This window comes from Mustela erminea, chromosome 1 (assembly GCF_009829155.1).
Source record: "Mustela erminea isolate mMusErm1 chromosome 1, mMusErm1.Pri, whole genome shotgun sequence".
NCBI classification, from domain to species: domain Eukaryota; kingdom Metazoa; phylum Chordata; class Mammalia; order Carnivora; family Mustelidae; genus Mustela; species Mustela erminea.
In genome coordinates this window covers 20,471,899-20,490,528 of record NC_045614.1, presented here as the reverse complement: position 1 = coordinate 20,490,528, position 18,630 = coordinate 20,471,899, and the positions used below count along the sequence as shown (strand labels likewise).

The 18,630-nt window shown below is 37.1% G+C and overlaps 1 protein-coding gene across 6 annotated transcripts in view; it reads right to left on the bottom strand.

The window, feature by feature from the left end:
* The window catches only part of DOCK3 (dedicator of cytokinesis 3), a 562,865-nt gene that overhangs the window by 387,982 nt on the left and 156,253 nt on the right, over positions 1 to 18,630 (bottom strand). For all 6 annotated transcript variants that reach the window (XM_032320930.1, XM_032320975.1, XM_032320941.1 and 3 more), the window contains exon 3: positions 4,652 to 4,692. In XM_032320930.1, coding sequence (XP_032176821.1) covers positions 4,652 to 4,692 — 41 coding nt within the window. The remainder of the gene's footprint in view (positions 1 to 4,651; positions 4,693 to 18,630) is intronic.

Sequence of the window (18,630 nt, the reverse complement as noted above, 5' to 3'; positions counted from 1 at the left end):
AATGAAATCTTGCCATTTGCGACAACAAATTATTTATTTTCAGCACAACAATATTCATTATTTTTGCACCACACCCAGTGCTCCATGCAATCTGTGCCCTCTATAATACCCACCACCTGGTACCCCAACCTCCCACCCCCCACCCCTTCAAAACCCTCAGATTGTTTTTCAGAGTCCATGGTCTCTCATGGTTCACCTCCCCTTCCAATTTCCCCGAACTCCCTTCTCCTCTCTAACTCCCCATGTCCTCCATGCTATTGGTTATGCTCCACAAATAAGTGAAACCATGTGATAATTGACTCTCTCTCCTTGACTTATTTCACTCAATTTACTTTTAAAAAATTTTTTTATTCATTTTTATTATGTTCAATTAACCGATACATAATACATCATTTTTTTAAATTATGTTACATTAGTCACCATACAATACATTAGTTTTTGATGTAGAGTTCCATGATTCACTGTTTACGTATAACACCCAGTGCCCCAAGCAACACGTACCCTCCTTAATATCCACCACTGGGCTCACCCATCCCCCCACTTCTGTCCCCTCTAAAACCCTCAATTTGTTCCTCATGGTCCACAGTCTCTCATGGTTCATTTCCCTCTCTGTTCCCCTCCATTCATTTTTCCATTCCTTCTCCTAATGCCCTGAATGCTATTCCTTATGTTCCACAAATAAATGAAACCATATCATAATTGACATAATTAGGCTTTGACATAGTGTTCAACGATTCATTAGTCGCAATATAATATCCAATACCCATCACCACACATGCCCTCCTCAAGAAGTTTTTTGTTTAAATTCAATTTAGTTAACATTTAGTGTATCATTAGCTTCAGGGGTAGAGTTTAGTGATTCATCACTTGAATATACACCCAGTGCTCATTTTCACAAGTGCCCTCCTTAATGCCCATCATCAAATTACCCCATAACCTCACCCACCTCCCTCCAACAACCCTCAGTTTTCTCCCTATAGTTAAAGAGTCTCCTATGGTTTGCCTTCTTCTCTGTTTTTATCTTTTATTTTTCCTTCCCTTCCCTTATATTCATCTGTTTTGTTTCTTAAATTCCACAAGTGAAATATGATAATTGTCTTTTTCTGAGTAACTTATTTCACTATCATAATACCCTCTAGTTCCATCCACACTGTTGCAAATGGCAACACTTCATTCTTTTTGGTGGCTGTATAATATTCATGTGGGGTGTGTGTGTGTGTGTGTGTGTGTGTGTGTGTGTGTGTACACACTCCATATTCTTTATCCATTCATCCTTCGACGAGCACCTGGGCTCTTTTTACAGTTTGGCTATTTTGGACATTGCTGCTAAATATTGGGGTGCATGTGCCCCTTCAAAACACTATTTTTGTATCCTTTGAGTAGAGTTGCTGGGTCATAGGGGAGCTCTACATTTAACTTTTTGAGTAACCTCCATACTGTTTTCTAGAATGGCTGCACCAGTTTGGATTCCCACCAGCAGTGTAAAGAGGGTTCCCATTCTCCGCATCATCACCAACTGCTATTTCCTGATTTGTTAATTTAACCATTCTGACTGGTGTGAAGTGGTATCTCATTCTGGTTTTTTTTTTTTTCATTCAATTAGCCAAGGTATAGTACATCATTGGTCTTGTGGGTTTTTTTTTTTTAAGATTTTATTTATTCACCTGACAGAGAGAGATCACAAGTAGGCAGAGAGGCAGGCAGAGAGAGAGGAAGGGAAGCAGGCTCCCTGCCAAGCAGAGAGCCCAACGCGGAACTCGATCCCAGGACCCTGAGATCATGACCGGAGCCGAAGGCAGCGCCTTAACCCACTGAGCCACCCAGGCGCCCCGGTCTTGTGGTTTTGATTTGTATTTCCCTGATGTCAAGTAATGCTGAGCACGTTTTCATGTGTCTGTTGGCCATCCGGATGTCTTCATTGGAGAAATGTCTGCTCATGTCTTCTGCCCATTTCTTGATTGGATTATTTGTTCTTTGAGTGTTGAGTCCAATAAGTTCTTTATAGGTTTTGGATACTAGCCCTTCATCTGATATGTCACTTGCAAATGTCTTCTCCCATTCTGTCAGTTGGCTTTTGGTTTAGTTGACTGTTTCCTTTGCTGTGAAGAAGCTTTTCATCCTGATGAAATCCCAATAGTTTACTTTTGCTTTTGTTTCCCCTGCCTCTGGAGACATGTCTAGCAAGAAATTGCTGAGGCTGAGGTCAAAGAGGATGCTGCCTGTGTTTTCCTCTAGGATTTTGATGGATTCCTATCTCATATTTAGGTCTTTCTTCTCCTTTGAATTTATTTTGTGTACCGTTTAAGAAAGTGGTTCAGTTTCATTCTTCTTCATGTGGCTGTCCCAACTTCTCCAACACCATTTGTTGAAGAGATTATCTTTTCTCCATTAGATATTCTTTCCTGTTTTGTTGAAGATCAGGTGAGGTCCATTTCTGGGTTTTCTATTCTGTTCCATTGATCTATGTGTCTGTTTTTGTGCTACTACCATACTGTTTTGATGACTATTGCTTTGTAATACAGCTTGAAGTCCAGAACTGTGATTCCTCTAGCTTTGCTCTTTTTTTTTCTACATTATTTTGGATTTTCAGGGTATTTTCTGATTCTGTATTAATTTTAGAATTTTTTCTTCCAGCTCTGTGAAAAATGCTCATGCTATTTTGGGAGGGATTGCACTGAATGTGTAGACAGCTTTGAGTAGTATGCATATTTTAACAATATTTTTTCTTCCAATCCATGAGCATGGAAGATTTTTCCAGTTTTTTGTCTTCCTCAATTTCTTTCATAAGTGTTCTATAGTTTTCAGAGTACCCATCTGTTACCTCTTTAGTTAGGTTTATGCCTAAGTATCTTGGAGTTTTTAGTGCAACTGTAAACAGGATCAATTCCTTGATTTCTTTTTCTGATGATCCATTATTGGTGTACAGAAATACAACAGATTTCTGTGCATTGATTTTATATCCTGTGACTTTGCTGAATTCTTGTATGAGTTCTAGCAATTTTTTGGTGGAGTCTTTGGGTTCTCTCCATAGACCATCATGTCATCTGCAGAGAGTAAAAGTTTGACTTCTTTACCAATCTGCATGCTTTTAATTTAGTTCTTTTTGTTGTCGGATTGCTGAGGCTAGGACTTCCAGTACTATACTGAACAACAGTGGCGACAGTGAACATCCCTTAATGTACCTAACCATAGGGGAAAAGCTCTCAGTTCTTCCCTACTGAGGATAGATCTTTCATATATGGCATTTATGATATTCAAGTATATTCCTTCTATCGTTCCATTGTGGATGGTTTTTATCAAGAAATGGTGTATTTTGTCAAATGCTTTTCTACATCTATTAAGGAGATCATATAGTTCTTATCCTTTCTTTTGTTATTGTGGTGTATCAAGTTGATTGGTATGTGGACACTGAACCACTTCTGCAACACAGGAATAAACCCACTTGGTTGAGGTGAATAACCCTTTCAACGTATTGTTGGATCCTATTAGCTACTATCTTAGTAAGAATTTTTTTAAGAGTTTATTCATTTGTTCAGAGAGAGAGAGAGAGAAACCGAGACACAGAGCAAGTGCACAAGCAGGGAGAGCAGCAGGAAGAGCAGGCAGAGCAGGCAGAGGGAGAAGCTGACTCCCTGCTGAGCAAGGAGCCTGATGCAGGATTCAATCCCAGGACCATGGGATCATGACCTGAGCCAAAGGAAGATGCTTAATGGACTGAGCCACCCAGGCATCCCCTTGGTAAGAATTTCTTTATCCATGTTCATCTGGGATATTGGTCTGTAATTCTCATTTTCCATGGGGTCTTTTTAAGATTAAGGTAATGCTGGACTCAAAGAATGAGTTTAGAAATTTTCCTTCCATTTCTGTTTTTTTGGAACAGCTTAGAAGAATAGATATTAATTCTTTTTTAAGTGTTTGGTATAGGGGCACCTGCATGGCTCGGTCATTAAGTATCTGTCTTTGGCTCAGGTCATGATCCTAGCATCCTGGGATCCAGGACCACATCAGCCTCCCTGCTTGACGGGAGGTCTGCTTCTCCTTCTCCCACTCCCTCTGTTTATGTTTCCTCTCTCACTGTCAAATAAACAAATAAATTCTTTTAAATAAATAAATATTTGGTAGAATTCCCCTAAGAAGCTACCAGGCCCTACATTTTTATTTGTTGGGAGATTTTTTATTACAATTTCTTTGCCTGTTGTGGGTCTGTTTAAGTTTTCTATTTCTTACTGTTTCAGTTTTGGTACTTTACATGTTTCTAGGAATTTATCCATTTCTTCCAACTTGCCCAATTTGTTGGCGTGTAATTATTTACAATATTCTCTTACAATTGTTTGTATTTCTTTGGTGTTGGCTATGAGGTCAATTTACTTTTTGTCAAATACTTGAAGGAAAAAATATTAATATCTCAAATAGGCTTTTTCAAAATGAGTTTTGCAGCTATGATCATACATCTATTTTCTGTCCTTTTAAAAAAAATTTTAATGCTGCTGACATAGAGTAGGGTAAGGTCTAATATAGCTCTGTAAAGTAAAGAAAGAGTGTGGCTATGGTAAAAGCTTAAAAGATGGACAAGTAAGAATTGTTTTTATAGCAAATAAACATACTAGGTCGCTTCTTACATTAGAAAGGATAACAATAAACTTTTCATTACCTTTACATTTGGCTTCTTTGTTGAAACTCCTCTGTACCAACCTAAAACAAAGAATACAAAAGATATTAAATTCATATTGTCATTTTTTCCTATAAAACACATAATGTATTTTATTTATTTATATAATGTGGTATTTTAGAGTAAAAAATTAATGCAAACCTTTCTAGTAAAGCCTCACTACTTATGTCTTTATTGAGTACTTTACTCTAAAAGGAATAGTCTTACATTAAATACATTTGTAATTTTCTTCAAAAGATACAACTTTCAACTGAATAAAGCCCAAAAAACTAAAAAAGACCTCAGAGGACATGTAATTCAACTCTATGAAAATTCCCAGATGAAACTGTGAGGGGCAGAAAAATGCCAAAGTCATATAGCTTTTTTGGTAGTAGATAAAGACTATATCCCAGACTTTGCTTCCTGATCTCATTCAGTGTCCCATGCACAAAACTACACTATGCTCATTTGTTGGCTTTCCAGATACTGAAGTTGATATCTGTGCTTCAGTTATTCCCTCTGAGCATTCATACACAGCAATAAGAATCAAAGTTTCAATTACATAATAAAAACAATTTTCAGAGAAAGGAAATTTCATTACCAACTTTTCTCAATTCCAATCTATTATTCTCAGAGGTTGTTACAGTTGCTCTGCTATGGTATAAGAGGAAAAAGTTCCAATGAACTGTACTGAAAGGAGGAAGATGAAGAAAAGGACATTATTGATAATAGCTAATAATGACTGAAAGCTTACTATTTTAATTTCATGTACTGGAATTGACAGATTGTTCTTTCTCTGTATTAACCTTTAAATCCTGCAACAAGCTATGAAGAAAAAAAATTTCCTGAAATCATAACAAACAATAAAAGAAAAAATATCCTTCTTTATGTTTAGTATAACAGCTGAAGTAATAAATTTTAATAACTCAATTTAAACCTTGGGAGTTTCAGTATCTTCATTTATTAAAAAGAAAAAAGTGATTTACCATAAGTGAGATTTTATAATAGCTTAAGAAACAAAATATAAAATGGTATCAGCAGGAATGGCAGAGAAGGATCTCTAAAAAGCCCTTCCTTAATAAAAGCAATTAGAATCCTGGCAAAAACATTCAAAATCAAATTTTATAGAACTCTAGAAGTAAACCAAAGACCTGAAATAATTCAAATAGTACTTATTCAAGAAATCTGAATCTCGGTAAGAACAAAGACCTTTTTAACTTGCCCTTTCCCATCTCCCTTGCTGCAAGCCTTGTGTAAAACTTGAAAAAGAAAAACCCCAGGAGCAAGATAACGGAGGAATAGGAGACCTAAATTTTGTCTCCTCCCAAGAATTCAGCTAGATAGTTATCAAAGCATTCTGAACACCTACAAAATCAACAGGAGATTGAAGGAAAAAATAGCAGCAATTCTATGAACAGAAAAGCCACAACTTTCGGAAGGTAGGACATGCAAAGATATGAACCCAGGTGATATTTGGGAAGATAGACAATAGGGGGAGGGACCCTCGGTAAGCAGACTCCTGGCAAGTGACAGAGCAACGGAACACAAAATCAGAATTTTTAGAAGTTGGTTCCACTGAGGGACATGGCTCCAGTGGCTAAGTGGGGGGTGGAAGCCTCACTGGGACAGTGTGGTCTCAGAACCATCGAAGTCACAGAAAGACCAGGGGTGTCTGAGTATGGCAGAACTCCCAGGTATCACAGTGGGGAAGCCAGCTGCAAAGAAGGAGCCAAGGAGTGGGCTCACACCTTGGGGTCGCCATAAACAATGATCCCCAGCACATTTGGGCCACGACTCCTCAATCAGGGACCCAATGAGCAGCAGACCCTGGGAGACTCTCCTTCCTCCCCTGGGAGGAGCAGTATGGGGAGCGGCAGCACAGGAGAAGACCACAGAAATCTGCAGGATTTGGAAACTACAAACGGGGTCATATGCCAGAGATAGAAACACTTGATCACAGACCAGATGAGCACAAAGTGCAGGCTGGAGACCAGGAAGACAAGAGTGATTGACTGCTTTTCTCTGAGGGCACACTGAGGAGTAGGACCCCAAGATCTCTCCTCCTCCAGAGCTGCAGATTGGGAGGGTACCATTTTCATTCCATCCCCCAAAGCTGTATGGAAAAAGCTTTCAGGGAACAAAAGCTACCAACAGCAAACCCGCGCAGATTCCTTAGTCTGGACCCTGGCAAGGGCGAGGCACTTCCACCTGGACAAGACATTTGAGAATCACTGCAATAGGCCCCTTCTCCAGAAGATCAGCAAGAACATTCAACCAAGACAAAGTTTACAGATGAAAGAGAACTGCAAATCAAAGGGGAATACAGAGCATAGAATTCATGGCTTTTTCCCCATGATTCTTTCATCTTTCAAAGTTAATTTTTAAAATTTTCTTTATTTGTTCTTTTTCTATTTTTATTTTTATTCTTTCCTTTTATTTAAATTTTAATTTATTTTTTCAGTGTTACAAGATTCATTGATTATACACCACATCCAGTGCTCCATGCAATACATGCCCTCCTTAATACCCATCACCAGGCTCACCCATCTCCTCCCCTCCCCTCCAAAACGCTCAGTTTGTTTCTCAGAGTCCACAGTCTCTCATGGTTTGTCTCCCCTTTTTCAACCAATATCTTTTTTAAATCTTTTTAAATTTTCATTTTACACTCATATTCTAACCCCTTATTGATAGAACCGCATTGTCTCTATGTGTAGATATATACTTTTTTTCCTTCAAAATTTTGTGATACAGGTTCTTCTGACAAACCAATATATACTTTAAATCTAGTGTATGGCTTTGTTCTACTCTCCTACCTCATCACATTCCATCCTTTTTTTTTTTTAACTTTTTCCCTCTTTTCTCCACCAAATTCTTATCAATTTCCTTTTAAAAATCTTTTAAAATTTTCATCTTTACAGTCCTATTCCATCACTTCACCATATTTACCCTTACCTTTGTGTATATAAAGGTTTTTCTTTCTTTAAAATTCTGAGAGGTGCCAAAATCTAGTACGTGACTCTGTTCTATTCATCAGCGTGATCAAATTCTTCTTTTAATTTATCTTTTTTCCCTTTCCTTTCCCCAGGTTTTGGGTCTCTTCTGATTTGCGTAGTGTGTATTTTTCTGGGGTCGTTGCTACCCTTTGAGCATTTTGTTCTCTCATTCATCTATTCTTCTCTGAAGAAAATGACAAAATGTAAAAACTCACCTCAAAAAAAAAACAAAACCGGTACCAACTACCAGGGACCTAATCAATATTCACATTAGTAAGATGTCAGAACTAGGATTCAGAATGATGACTATAAAGATATTAGCTGGGTTTGGAAAAAGCATGGAGGATACTAGAGAATCCCTTTCTGGAGAAACAACTAAAATCTAACCACTCAAAATCAAAAAGGTTATTAATGAGGTGCAATAAAAAATGGAGGTTCTAACTGCTAGGATAAATGGTGCAGAAGACAGAATTGGTGATATAGAAGACCAAATGATGGAGAATAAAGAAGCTTAGAAAAAGAGAGATAAGCAACTATTGGATCAGAACTCAAGAAATAAGTGATACTATAAGATGAAACAATATTAGAATAATTGGGATCCCAGAAGAAGGAGAGAGAGAGGCGCAGAAAGTATATTGGAGCAAATTATAGCAGAGAATTTCCCTTACTTGGGGAATGCAACAGGCATCAAAATCCAGGAGGCAGACAGAACCCCCCTCAAAATCAACAAAAATAGGTCAACACCCCATCATCTAATTATAAAACTAGCAAGTGCTAGAGACAAAGAGAAAATCCTGAAAGCATCTCGGGACAAGAAGTCTGTAAATACAATGGTAGAAATATTAAATTGGCAACAGAGTTATCCACATAGACCTGGCCGACCCGAAAGAACTGGTGTGATAGATTGAGAGCACTAAATGAGAAAATTATGCACCCAGGAATACTATACCCAGTTAGGCTCTCATTGAAAATAGGAGGAGAGATAAAAAGCTTCCAGGACAAACAAAAATTAAAAGAATTTGCAAACACCAAATCAACCCTACAGGAAATACTGAAAGGGGTCCTCTAAGCAAAGAGAGAGCCTAAAAGTAACACAGACCAGAAAGGAACAGAGACAATATACAGCAACCGTCACCTTACAGGCAATACAGTGGCACTAAATTAATATCTTTAAATAGTTACCCTGAACACCAATGGGCTAAATACCCCAATCAAAACACACAGGGTATCAGAATGGATTAAAAAAAAAAAAAAGACCTATTGATAGGCTGTCTGCAAGAGACTCACTTTAGATCCAAAGACACCTCCAAATTTAAAGAGACAGGGTGGAAAACAATTTACCGTGCTAATGGACATTGAAGGAAGGCTGGGGGTGGCAATCCTTATATCAAATAAATCAGATTTTAAGCCAAAGACTGTAATAAGAGATGAGGAAGGACACTATATCTTATGTAATGGGCCTTTCCAACAAGAAGATCTAACAATTTTAAGTATCTATACCCCCAGCATGGGAGCCAACTATATAAACCAATTAATAACAAAACCAAAGAAACACATCGACAATAATAAAATAATAGTAGGGGACGTTAACACCCCCCCTCACTGAAATACACAGATCATCCAAGCAAAAGATCAGCAAACACTTAAAGGCCTTAAATGGCACATTGGACCAGATGGACATCACAGATATATTCAGAACATTCCATTCCAAAGCAATAGAATACACATTCTTCTCTAGTGCTAGTGCACATGGAACATTCTCCAGAATAGATCACATCCTGGGTCACAGATCCAGGTCTCAACCGGTACCAAAAGATTGGGATCATTCCCTGCATACTTTCAGACCACAATGCTCTGAAACTAGAACTCAGTCACAAGAGGAAAGTGGGAAATAACTCAGATACATGGAGGCTAGAGAGCATCCTACGAAAGAATGAATGGCTCAACCAGGAAATTAAAGAAGAGTTGAAAAAATTCACGGAAACAAATGAAAATGAAAACACAACTCTTTAGAATCTTTGGGACACAGCAAAGACGATCCTGAGAGGAAAGTATATAGCAATACAAGCCTTTCTCAAGAAACAAGAAAGGTCTCAAATACACAACCTAACCCTACACCTAAAGCAGCTGGACAAAGAACAGCAAATAAAGCCTAAACCCAGCAGGAAAAGTGCTATAATTAAGGTCAGAGCAGAAATCAATCAAATAGAAACCAAAAGAACAGTTGAACAAATCAACGAAAAAAGGAGCTGCTTCTCTGAAAGAATAAGATTAATAAACCCCTGGCCAGAAGTATCAAAAAGAAAACCCACTCTCACCACTCTTGTTCAACATAGTATTAGAAGTCCTAGAAACAGCAATCAGACAACAAAGAGAAATAAAAGGTATCCAAACTGGCAATGAAGAAGTCAAACTCTCTCTCTCTTTGCAGATGACATGATTCTTTATATGGAAAACCCAAAAGACTCCACTCCCAAACTACTAGAACTCATACAACAATTCAGCAACGTGGTAGGATACAAAGTCAATGTACAGAAATCAGTGGCTTTCTTATACACTAACAATGAAAATACAGAAAGGGAAATTAGAGAATTGGTTCCATTTACTATAGCACCAAGAACCATAAGATACCTGGGAATAAACCTAACCAAAGAGGTAAAGGATCTGTACTCGAGGAACTACAGAACGCTCATGAAAGAAATTGAAGAAGACACAAAAAGATGGAAGACCATTCCATGCTCTTGGATCGGAAGAATAAACATTGTTAGAATAGCTATACTGCATAGAGCAACCTATACTTTTAATGCCATTCCGATCAAAATTCCACCAGTATTCTTCAAAGAGCTGGAGTAAATAATCCAAAAATTTGTATGGAATCAGAAGAGACCCCGAATTGCTAAGGAAATGTTGAAAAAGAAAAGAAAAAGGACCCAAATTAATAAAATCATGAATGAAAGAGGAGAAATCACAAACCAACACCAAAGAAATACAAACAATTATAAGCACATATTACAAGCAAGCAAATTAAACCATCTGGAAGAAATGGATGCATTCCTAGAGACATATAAACTATCAAAACTGAACCAGGAAGAAACAGAAAACATGAACAGACCCATAACCAGTAAGAAGATTGAAACGGTCATCAAAAACCTCCCAACAAACAAGATCCCAGGACCACATGGCTCCCCAGGGGATTCTACCAAGTATTCAAAGAAGAATTAACACCTATTCTCCTGAAACTCTTCCAAAAAATAGAAATGGAAGGAAAAACTTCCAAACTCACTTGATGAGACCACCATTACTTTGCTCCCAAAACCAAAGACCCCATCAAAAAAGAGAATTACAGACCACTATCCCTGATGAACATGGATGCAAAAATTCTCACCAAAATACTAGCCAGTATGATCCAACAGTACATTAAAAGGTTTATTCACCACAGCCAAGGGGGATTTATTCCTGGGCTGCAAGGTTGGTTCAACATCTGCAAATCAATCAATGTGATACAATACATTAATAAAAGAAAGAACAAGAACCATATGATACTCTCAAGACATGCTGAAAAAGCATTTGGCAAAGTACAGCATCATTTCTTTATCAAACTTCACAGTGTAGGGATAGAGGATACCTATGTCAATATAATAAAAGCCATCTCTGAAAAACCCACAGCAAATATAATTCTCAATGGGGAAAAACTGAGAGCTTTTCCCCCAAGGTCAGGAACATGGCAGGGATGTCCACTATCACCACTGCTATTCAACCTAGTACTAGAAGTCCTAGCCTCAGCAATCAGACAACAAAAAGAAAAAAAAGGCATCTGAATCAGCAAAAAAGAAGTCAAAACTCTCACTCTTTGCAGATGGTATGATACTTATGTGGAAAACCTGAAAGATTCCACCCCCAAACTGTGAGAACTCATACAGGAATTCAGTAAAGTGTCAGGATACAAAACCAATGCACGGAAATCAGTTGCATTTCTAAATACCAACAACAAGACAGAAGAAAGAGAAATTAAGGAGTCTATCGCACTTACAATTTCACCCAAAACCATAAGATGTCTAGGAATAAATCTAACCAAAAAGGCAAATAATCTGTACTCAGAAAACCATAGGATACTCATGAAAGAAACTGAGGAAGACACAAAGAAATGAAAAAATGTCCCATGCTCACAGATTGGAAGAACAAATACTGTTAGAGAGGAGAAGGGAGTTGGGGTAAATTGGCAGGAGAGGTGAATCATGAGATATTATGGACTCTGAAAAACAATCTGAGGGGTTTGAAGTGGTGGGGGGTGGGAGGTTGGGGTACCAGGTGGTGGGTATTATAGAGGGCACTGATTGCATGGAGCACTGGGTGTGGTGAAAAAATAATGAATACTGTTATGCTGAAAATAAATTAATTAATTTACAAAATTAAAATATAAAATATAATCCATTCTGATACCAAAAAAAAAGAAAGAAAAATGTCTATGCTACCTAAAGCAATCTACACATTTAATGCAATCCCATTCATTCAAAATACGAGCAACTCTTTTCAAAGAAATAGGACAAATAATCCTAAAAAAAAATTTATTTTATTTTATTTTATTCAGTGATCCAAGCAAGATTCATTGTTTATATATCACACCTTGTGATGCATGCAATACATGCCGTCCTTAATATCCTAAAATTTGTATGGAATCAGAAAAGATCCCAAATAGCCAGAGTAATGTTGAAAAAGAAAACCAAAGCTGGTGGCATCCCAATTCCACCTGAAAACCAAATAATCAAGTCAAAAAAAATGGGCAGAAAACATGAAAAGACCCTTCTCCAAAGAAGACATACAAATGGCTAACAGACACATGAGAAAATGTTCAACATCATTAGCCATCAGGGAGATTCAAATCAAAACCACATTGAGATACCACCTTACACCAGTTAGAATGGCAAAAACTGATAAGGGAAGAAACAACAAATGTTGGAGACAATGTGGAGAAAGGGGAACCGTTTTGTTGTTGGTGGGAATACAAGTTGGTACAGCCACTTTGGAAAACAATGTGGAGGTTCCTCAAAAAGTTTAAAATAGAGCTAGCCTATGACCCAGCAATTGCACTACTGGGTATTTACCCCAAAGACACAGATGTAGTGAAAAGAAGGGACACATGCACCCCAATGTTCATAGCAGCAATGTCCACAATAGCTAAACTGTGAAAGGAGCCGATATGCCCTTCAACAGATAAACGGACAGAGAAGATGCAGTCCATATATACAATGGAATATTACTCAGCAATCACAAAGGAAGAATACCCACCATTTGCATCAACATAGATGGAACTAGAGGAGATTATGCTAACTGAAATAACTCAAGCAGAGAAAGACGATTATCATATGGTTTCACTTATATGTGAAACATAAGGAACAACACGGAGGACATTAAGAGAAGGAAGGGAAAAATGAACAGGGGGAATCAGAGGGGCATATAGACCAGAAGAGACTATGGACCCCAGGAAACAAACTGAGGGCTTCAGAGGGCGGGGGGCCTGGAGGGATGGATTAGCCCAGTGATCGGTATTAAGGAAGGCACATACTGCAATGAGCACTGGGTGTTTTAAACACAAACAATGAATCATGGAACACTACATTATGCTGAGTGAAATAGGTCAAGAAGAAAAAGTCAATTATCATATGGTTCCACTTACTTGTGGAACATAAGGAATAACATAGAGGACATTGGGAGAAGGAAAGGAAAAGTGAATTGGGGGAAATCAGAGGGAGAGATGAAGCATGAGAGACTATGGACTCTGAGAAACAAATGGGGTTTTGGAAGGGAGGGGGTAGACGTTGGGTTAGCCTGGTGGTGGGTATTAAAGAGGGCACATATTGCATGGAGCACTGGGTGTGGTACATAAACAATGAATCTTGGAACAATGAAAAAATAAAATTAAATTTTTAAAAAAACTAATGAAGGGGACACCTAGGTGGCTTAGTGGGCTAAAGCCTCTGCCTTCAGCTCAGGTCATGATCTCAGGGTCCTGGGATCAAGCTCTACATCAGGTTCTCTGCTCAGTGGGAGCCTGCTTCCCCTGCTCTCTCTGCCTGTCACTCTGCCTACCTGGGATCTCTCTCTCTGTCAAATAAATAAATTTTTTTTAAAAACTAATGAAGTACTATATGGTAACTAACATAATAAAAAATTTTTTAAGAATTACAAATTAAAACAACAATAAGAAACCATTACATATCTACCATAAAGGCCAAAATAAAAATATTGACAACACCAAATTCTGATAAGGATATGGAGCAACAGGAACTTTCATTCATTGCTGATGGGAATCCAAAATGGTACAGCCATTTTGTGAAGTTGTTTGGCAGTTTTTTACAAACCTAAATATTCTCTTACCATTTGATTCATAAGTCTGACTCTCTGGTATTTACTCAAATGAAGTGAACATTTATGTCCACACAAAAACCTGCACCTGGATGTTTTTAGCAACTTTATTCATAACTGCCAAAATGTGGAAGCAACCAAGATGACCTTCAGGTAGATGGATAAATAAACAGTGGTACATCCAGTACATCCACTGGTATATTATTTAGTGATAAAAAAGATACAATCTATCAAGCCACAAAAAAATGAAGGAACTTAAAGTGTATATTACTAAATGAGAAAAGCCAATCTGAAAATGTCACATACTATGATTCCAGCTATATGACATTGATAAAAGGCAATACCATGGAGAGACAGTAAAAAGATCCGTGATTGCCAAGGGTTGGAGGGAGGGAGGGATAAATAGGTGCAGAGTATTTTTAGGGCAGTGACACTATTCTGTATGACACTATAATGGTGGATACATATCATCAAACATTTATCAAAACCAAGAGAATGTACAACACCAAGAGTGAACCCTGATATATACTCTGGATCTTGGGTGACAATGATGTGCCAACATAGGTTCACTAATTTTAACAAATGTACCCATTCTGGTGTGGATGTTGATAGTGGAAGAGGCTGTACATATGTGGAGGTAGGAGATATAAGGGAATTCACTATACTTTCTGTGCAGTTTTTCTGGCAGCCTAAAACTACGCTAAAAAATAAAGCATAGGGACGCCTGGGTGGCTCAGTTGGTTAAGCAGCTGCCTTCGGCTCAGGTCATGTTCCCGGCGTCCTGGGATCGAGTCCCACATCCGGCTCCTTGCTCTGCAGGGAGCCTGCTTCTCCCTCTGACTCTGCCTTCCACTCTGTCTGCCTGTGCTCGATCTCGCTCGCTCTCTCTCTGACAAATAAATAAATAAAATCTTAAAAAAATAAAAAATAAAAATAAAAAAATAAAAAATAAAGCATATTTTTTAATGCACTTACTGTATGACTCTCCAACCTCAACTCAAAGTATTTACCCAATAGAAAAAAAATTCATAGAAAATCTATATATAACATTTAAAACATTTATTCATAATCTCCAAAAATAAAGCAATTCATAGTCTATCAATGGTTACATGGATAAATAAAATGTGGCTTAAATCTGTATGAGGAAATACCACTTTAAAAAAATGAGCCACAGATACATCTAACATGAATGAATTTTAATGCATTATGCAAAGTGAAAAAAAAAGCCAGACACAACAAGCTATATAACGTATGATCCTATTTATATAACATCCTAGAAAACACAAAATTAGAGGGACAGAAAATAAAACAGTGGTTGCCAGGGCTGGGGGAAGGGGATTAAGAAGGAAGGTTGACTACAAGGAACCTGATGTTACATTTAGGGGAGACAAAAAAAAAAGTTCTATATCCTAACTGTGGTGATAGTTACAAAAGTATACATTTATCAAAATTCACAGAAATATACTCCAAAAAGGATGACATTCACTGCACATAGGTTATGCCCCAATAACCTGACTAAAGCAACACACACACATACATACACACAACAGGATAACATTTCACATCTACCACATTGGTTAGAATTTTTCTTTTAAATTCTAACAATAGCAAGTGTTGGCAAGGGAATGTAGAGCAATCAGATATTAGGGTGATAATAAATGGTCCCCATTTTCAAAAACAAAGCAGTATTTATTATATGCATATTGTATGACACTGAAATTCTACTTCTGTATATTATCCCCTATAAAATAGCATTGAATTGGGGATATTATTGCATTATGAAGAAATTTTTGGAAATATGTGGAAAGTCTGAGTTGCCAAAGACATTAAAAATATTTATATTTTCAAAATGTAAAAATTCTTAGAAAAAAAATAAGTGTAGATCTTCATGACCTTGGGTTAAACACTGGTTTTATGCACAAGCAACAGAAAAAAATAAATAAATTTGACTTCACCAAAATTAAAAGCTTTGTTCCTCAAAGGACATCAAAAAATTAAAATGCAACCCACATACTGGGCAAAGATATTTATAAATCATATACCTGATAAGAGACCTGTATCTAGAATACTTTAAGAACTCATAACTAAATAAAAAGATAATTTTTTAAACAGACAAAAGATTTTTTTTTAAGTTTCTTTTTTATTTATTTGACACAGAGAGAGAGAGAGAGAGATCACAAGTAGGCAGAGAGAGAGGAGGGAAGCAGGCTCTCCGCCAGGCAGAGAGCCTGATGTGGGACTTGATCCCAGGACCCTGAGATCATGACCTGAGCTGAAGGCAGAGGCTTAACCCACTGACCCACCCAGGAACCCCAGACAAAAGATTTAAATAAACACTTTTCCATAGAAGATACACAAATGGCCAATAAAAACATGAAAAGAAGTTCAACATCATTAGTCATTAAAGAAATAAAAATCAAAACCATAATGAGATACCATTTCTCCCCCCAATGAAATGGGTGCAATGACAAACACAGATAGTAACAAGTATTAGCAACGATATGGAGATATTGGAACTCTTGTACATTACTGACAGGTTTGTAAAATGATGCAGCCACTTTAGAAAACAGTTTGCTAGTTCCTCAAAATGTTAAAAATAAAACTACCATATGACCCAACAATTCCCCTTACGTATATAACAAAAAAATTTTTTTATTAACAGGTATTCAAACAACTATTAGCACACAAATTTCATGGCAGCACTATTCACAACAGCCAAAAGGTGAAAACAACCCAAATGTCTGTCAGCTGATGAATGGATAAATAAAATATGGTATATGCCTACAATGGAATACCACTTAACCATAAGAATAAGTCAAGTTCTTTTTTTTAAAGATTTTATTTATTTATTTGATGAAGAGAGACAGCACAAGAAAGGGGAGTAGCAAGCTCCCCACTGAGCAGCAAGCCTGATGTGGAGATCGCTCCTAGGACCCCAAAATCATGACCTAAGCAGAAGACAGACACTTAACTGACTGAGCCACCCAGGCGCCAAAAAGAAATCAAGTTCTGATACACGCTTCAACATGGATGAAACATGAACACTGTGCTAAAAGAAGCCAGACACAAATTAAATAATTACATTTATATGAAATGTCCAGAATAGGCAAATCCACAGAGAAAACAGATTAGTGGTTGCCAGGGGCTGGGGTAGAAAATTATTGCAAGTGTTTACTAATAGGAGTGGGGTTTCTTTCTCAAGTTATAAAAATATTCTAAAATTAATGGTGATAGTTGCACAACTCTATACCATAAAAACAGTGAACTGTATGTCTTTAAAGGGTGAATTTTATAGTATGCGAATTATATCTCAATAAATCTATTTTAAAGGGAAAGAAGGCAGGTTAGCATTGGCTCTGAAAAGGTTGAGAATTATGTCCTTAGAAAATTTCCTATATATATGCACCAGGAGACATTTACAGGAAAGCTCTGTTGCCTTTAATATACACAATATCAAAGTACTGGTCACTGTTCCATACTTTCTCATATTTCATAAATCCTTGAGGCTACCTTGTTAAATCTTATGAAAATTCATTTTTTTATCTGACTACAATGCCATTCATGTTAACATCTTAATCTCCCTTGTACTACTCAACAAAAAACTGTTGAGAAGCCACGTAATCCATATGCCTCAATATAACTAATAGGTGTTTTGGTACAAATGATTATATGTCACTTAATTTTTTATGTTTTTATAAAATGATAACGAGAGAATAATTAGGATTAAGTACTTCAGGATCTCATGTAAACACTTAAGCAGATAACATATGTTTACGAAGGTGAGTAATTTCTCATCCAATGAATTCTCACAATATTGTTTATCAAAAGCGATTTCCTTAACTAGATATATATGTATTAGAATGCAATATAAACTCTTGCTTCTCAGTGGGAGGTCAGAGGACAGAGGAGAGGAAGACTGAAATCAGTTTTGTAGAGTACAAAGCAGCTTCAAAAACACAACACTATCACCTCCATGGGATGCCACCATTGTGAGGGTCATGAGGACTGTGCTCAATAATTCTAGGCATCAACTTTTCTTAAAACAAATCTCTGCTACAAATTTTACAAATGTTCTCATTCTATGCAAGATTTAGAACTGGAAAGCGAAGAAATGTAAGAAGAAAAGAGAGAAGGAAGTAGAAAGAGAATTCATTCCTTTTAGATATAGATATAGATATATATCTCAAAGGCTTATAACTTCTCAGATAAAGAATTTTAAAAAATCAACACAAATAGTTCCAAAATCATTAAGAACCAACAGGAAAGAGATGTTTTTAGTTAGCAAGCACAATAAAGCATCTTTTAAATGTCTGGTCTTCCTGACCTCAGGGGAAAAGCACTCAGGTTTTCCCCAATGAGAATGATATTCACTGTGGGTTTTTCATAGATGGCTTTTATGATATTGAGGTAGGTACCATCTATCCCTACATTGTGAAGAGTTTTGATCAAGAAAGGATGCTGTCCACTATTGCCACTGCTATTCAACACAGTTCTAGAAGTCCTAGCCTCGGCAATCAGACAACAAAAACAAATAAAAGGCATCCAAATCAGCAAAGAAGAAGTCAAATTCTCACTCTTTGAAGATGACTTTATGTGGAAAACCCAAAAGACTCTATTCCAAAACTG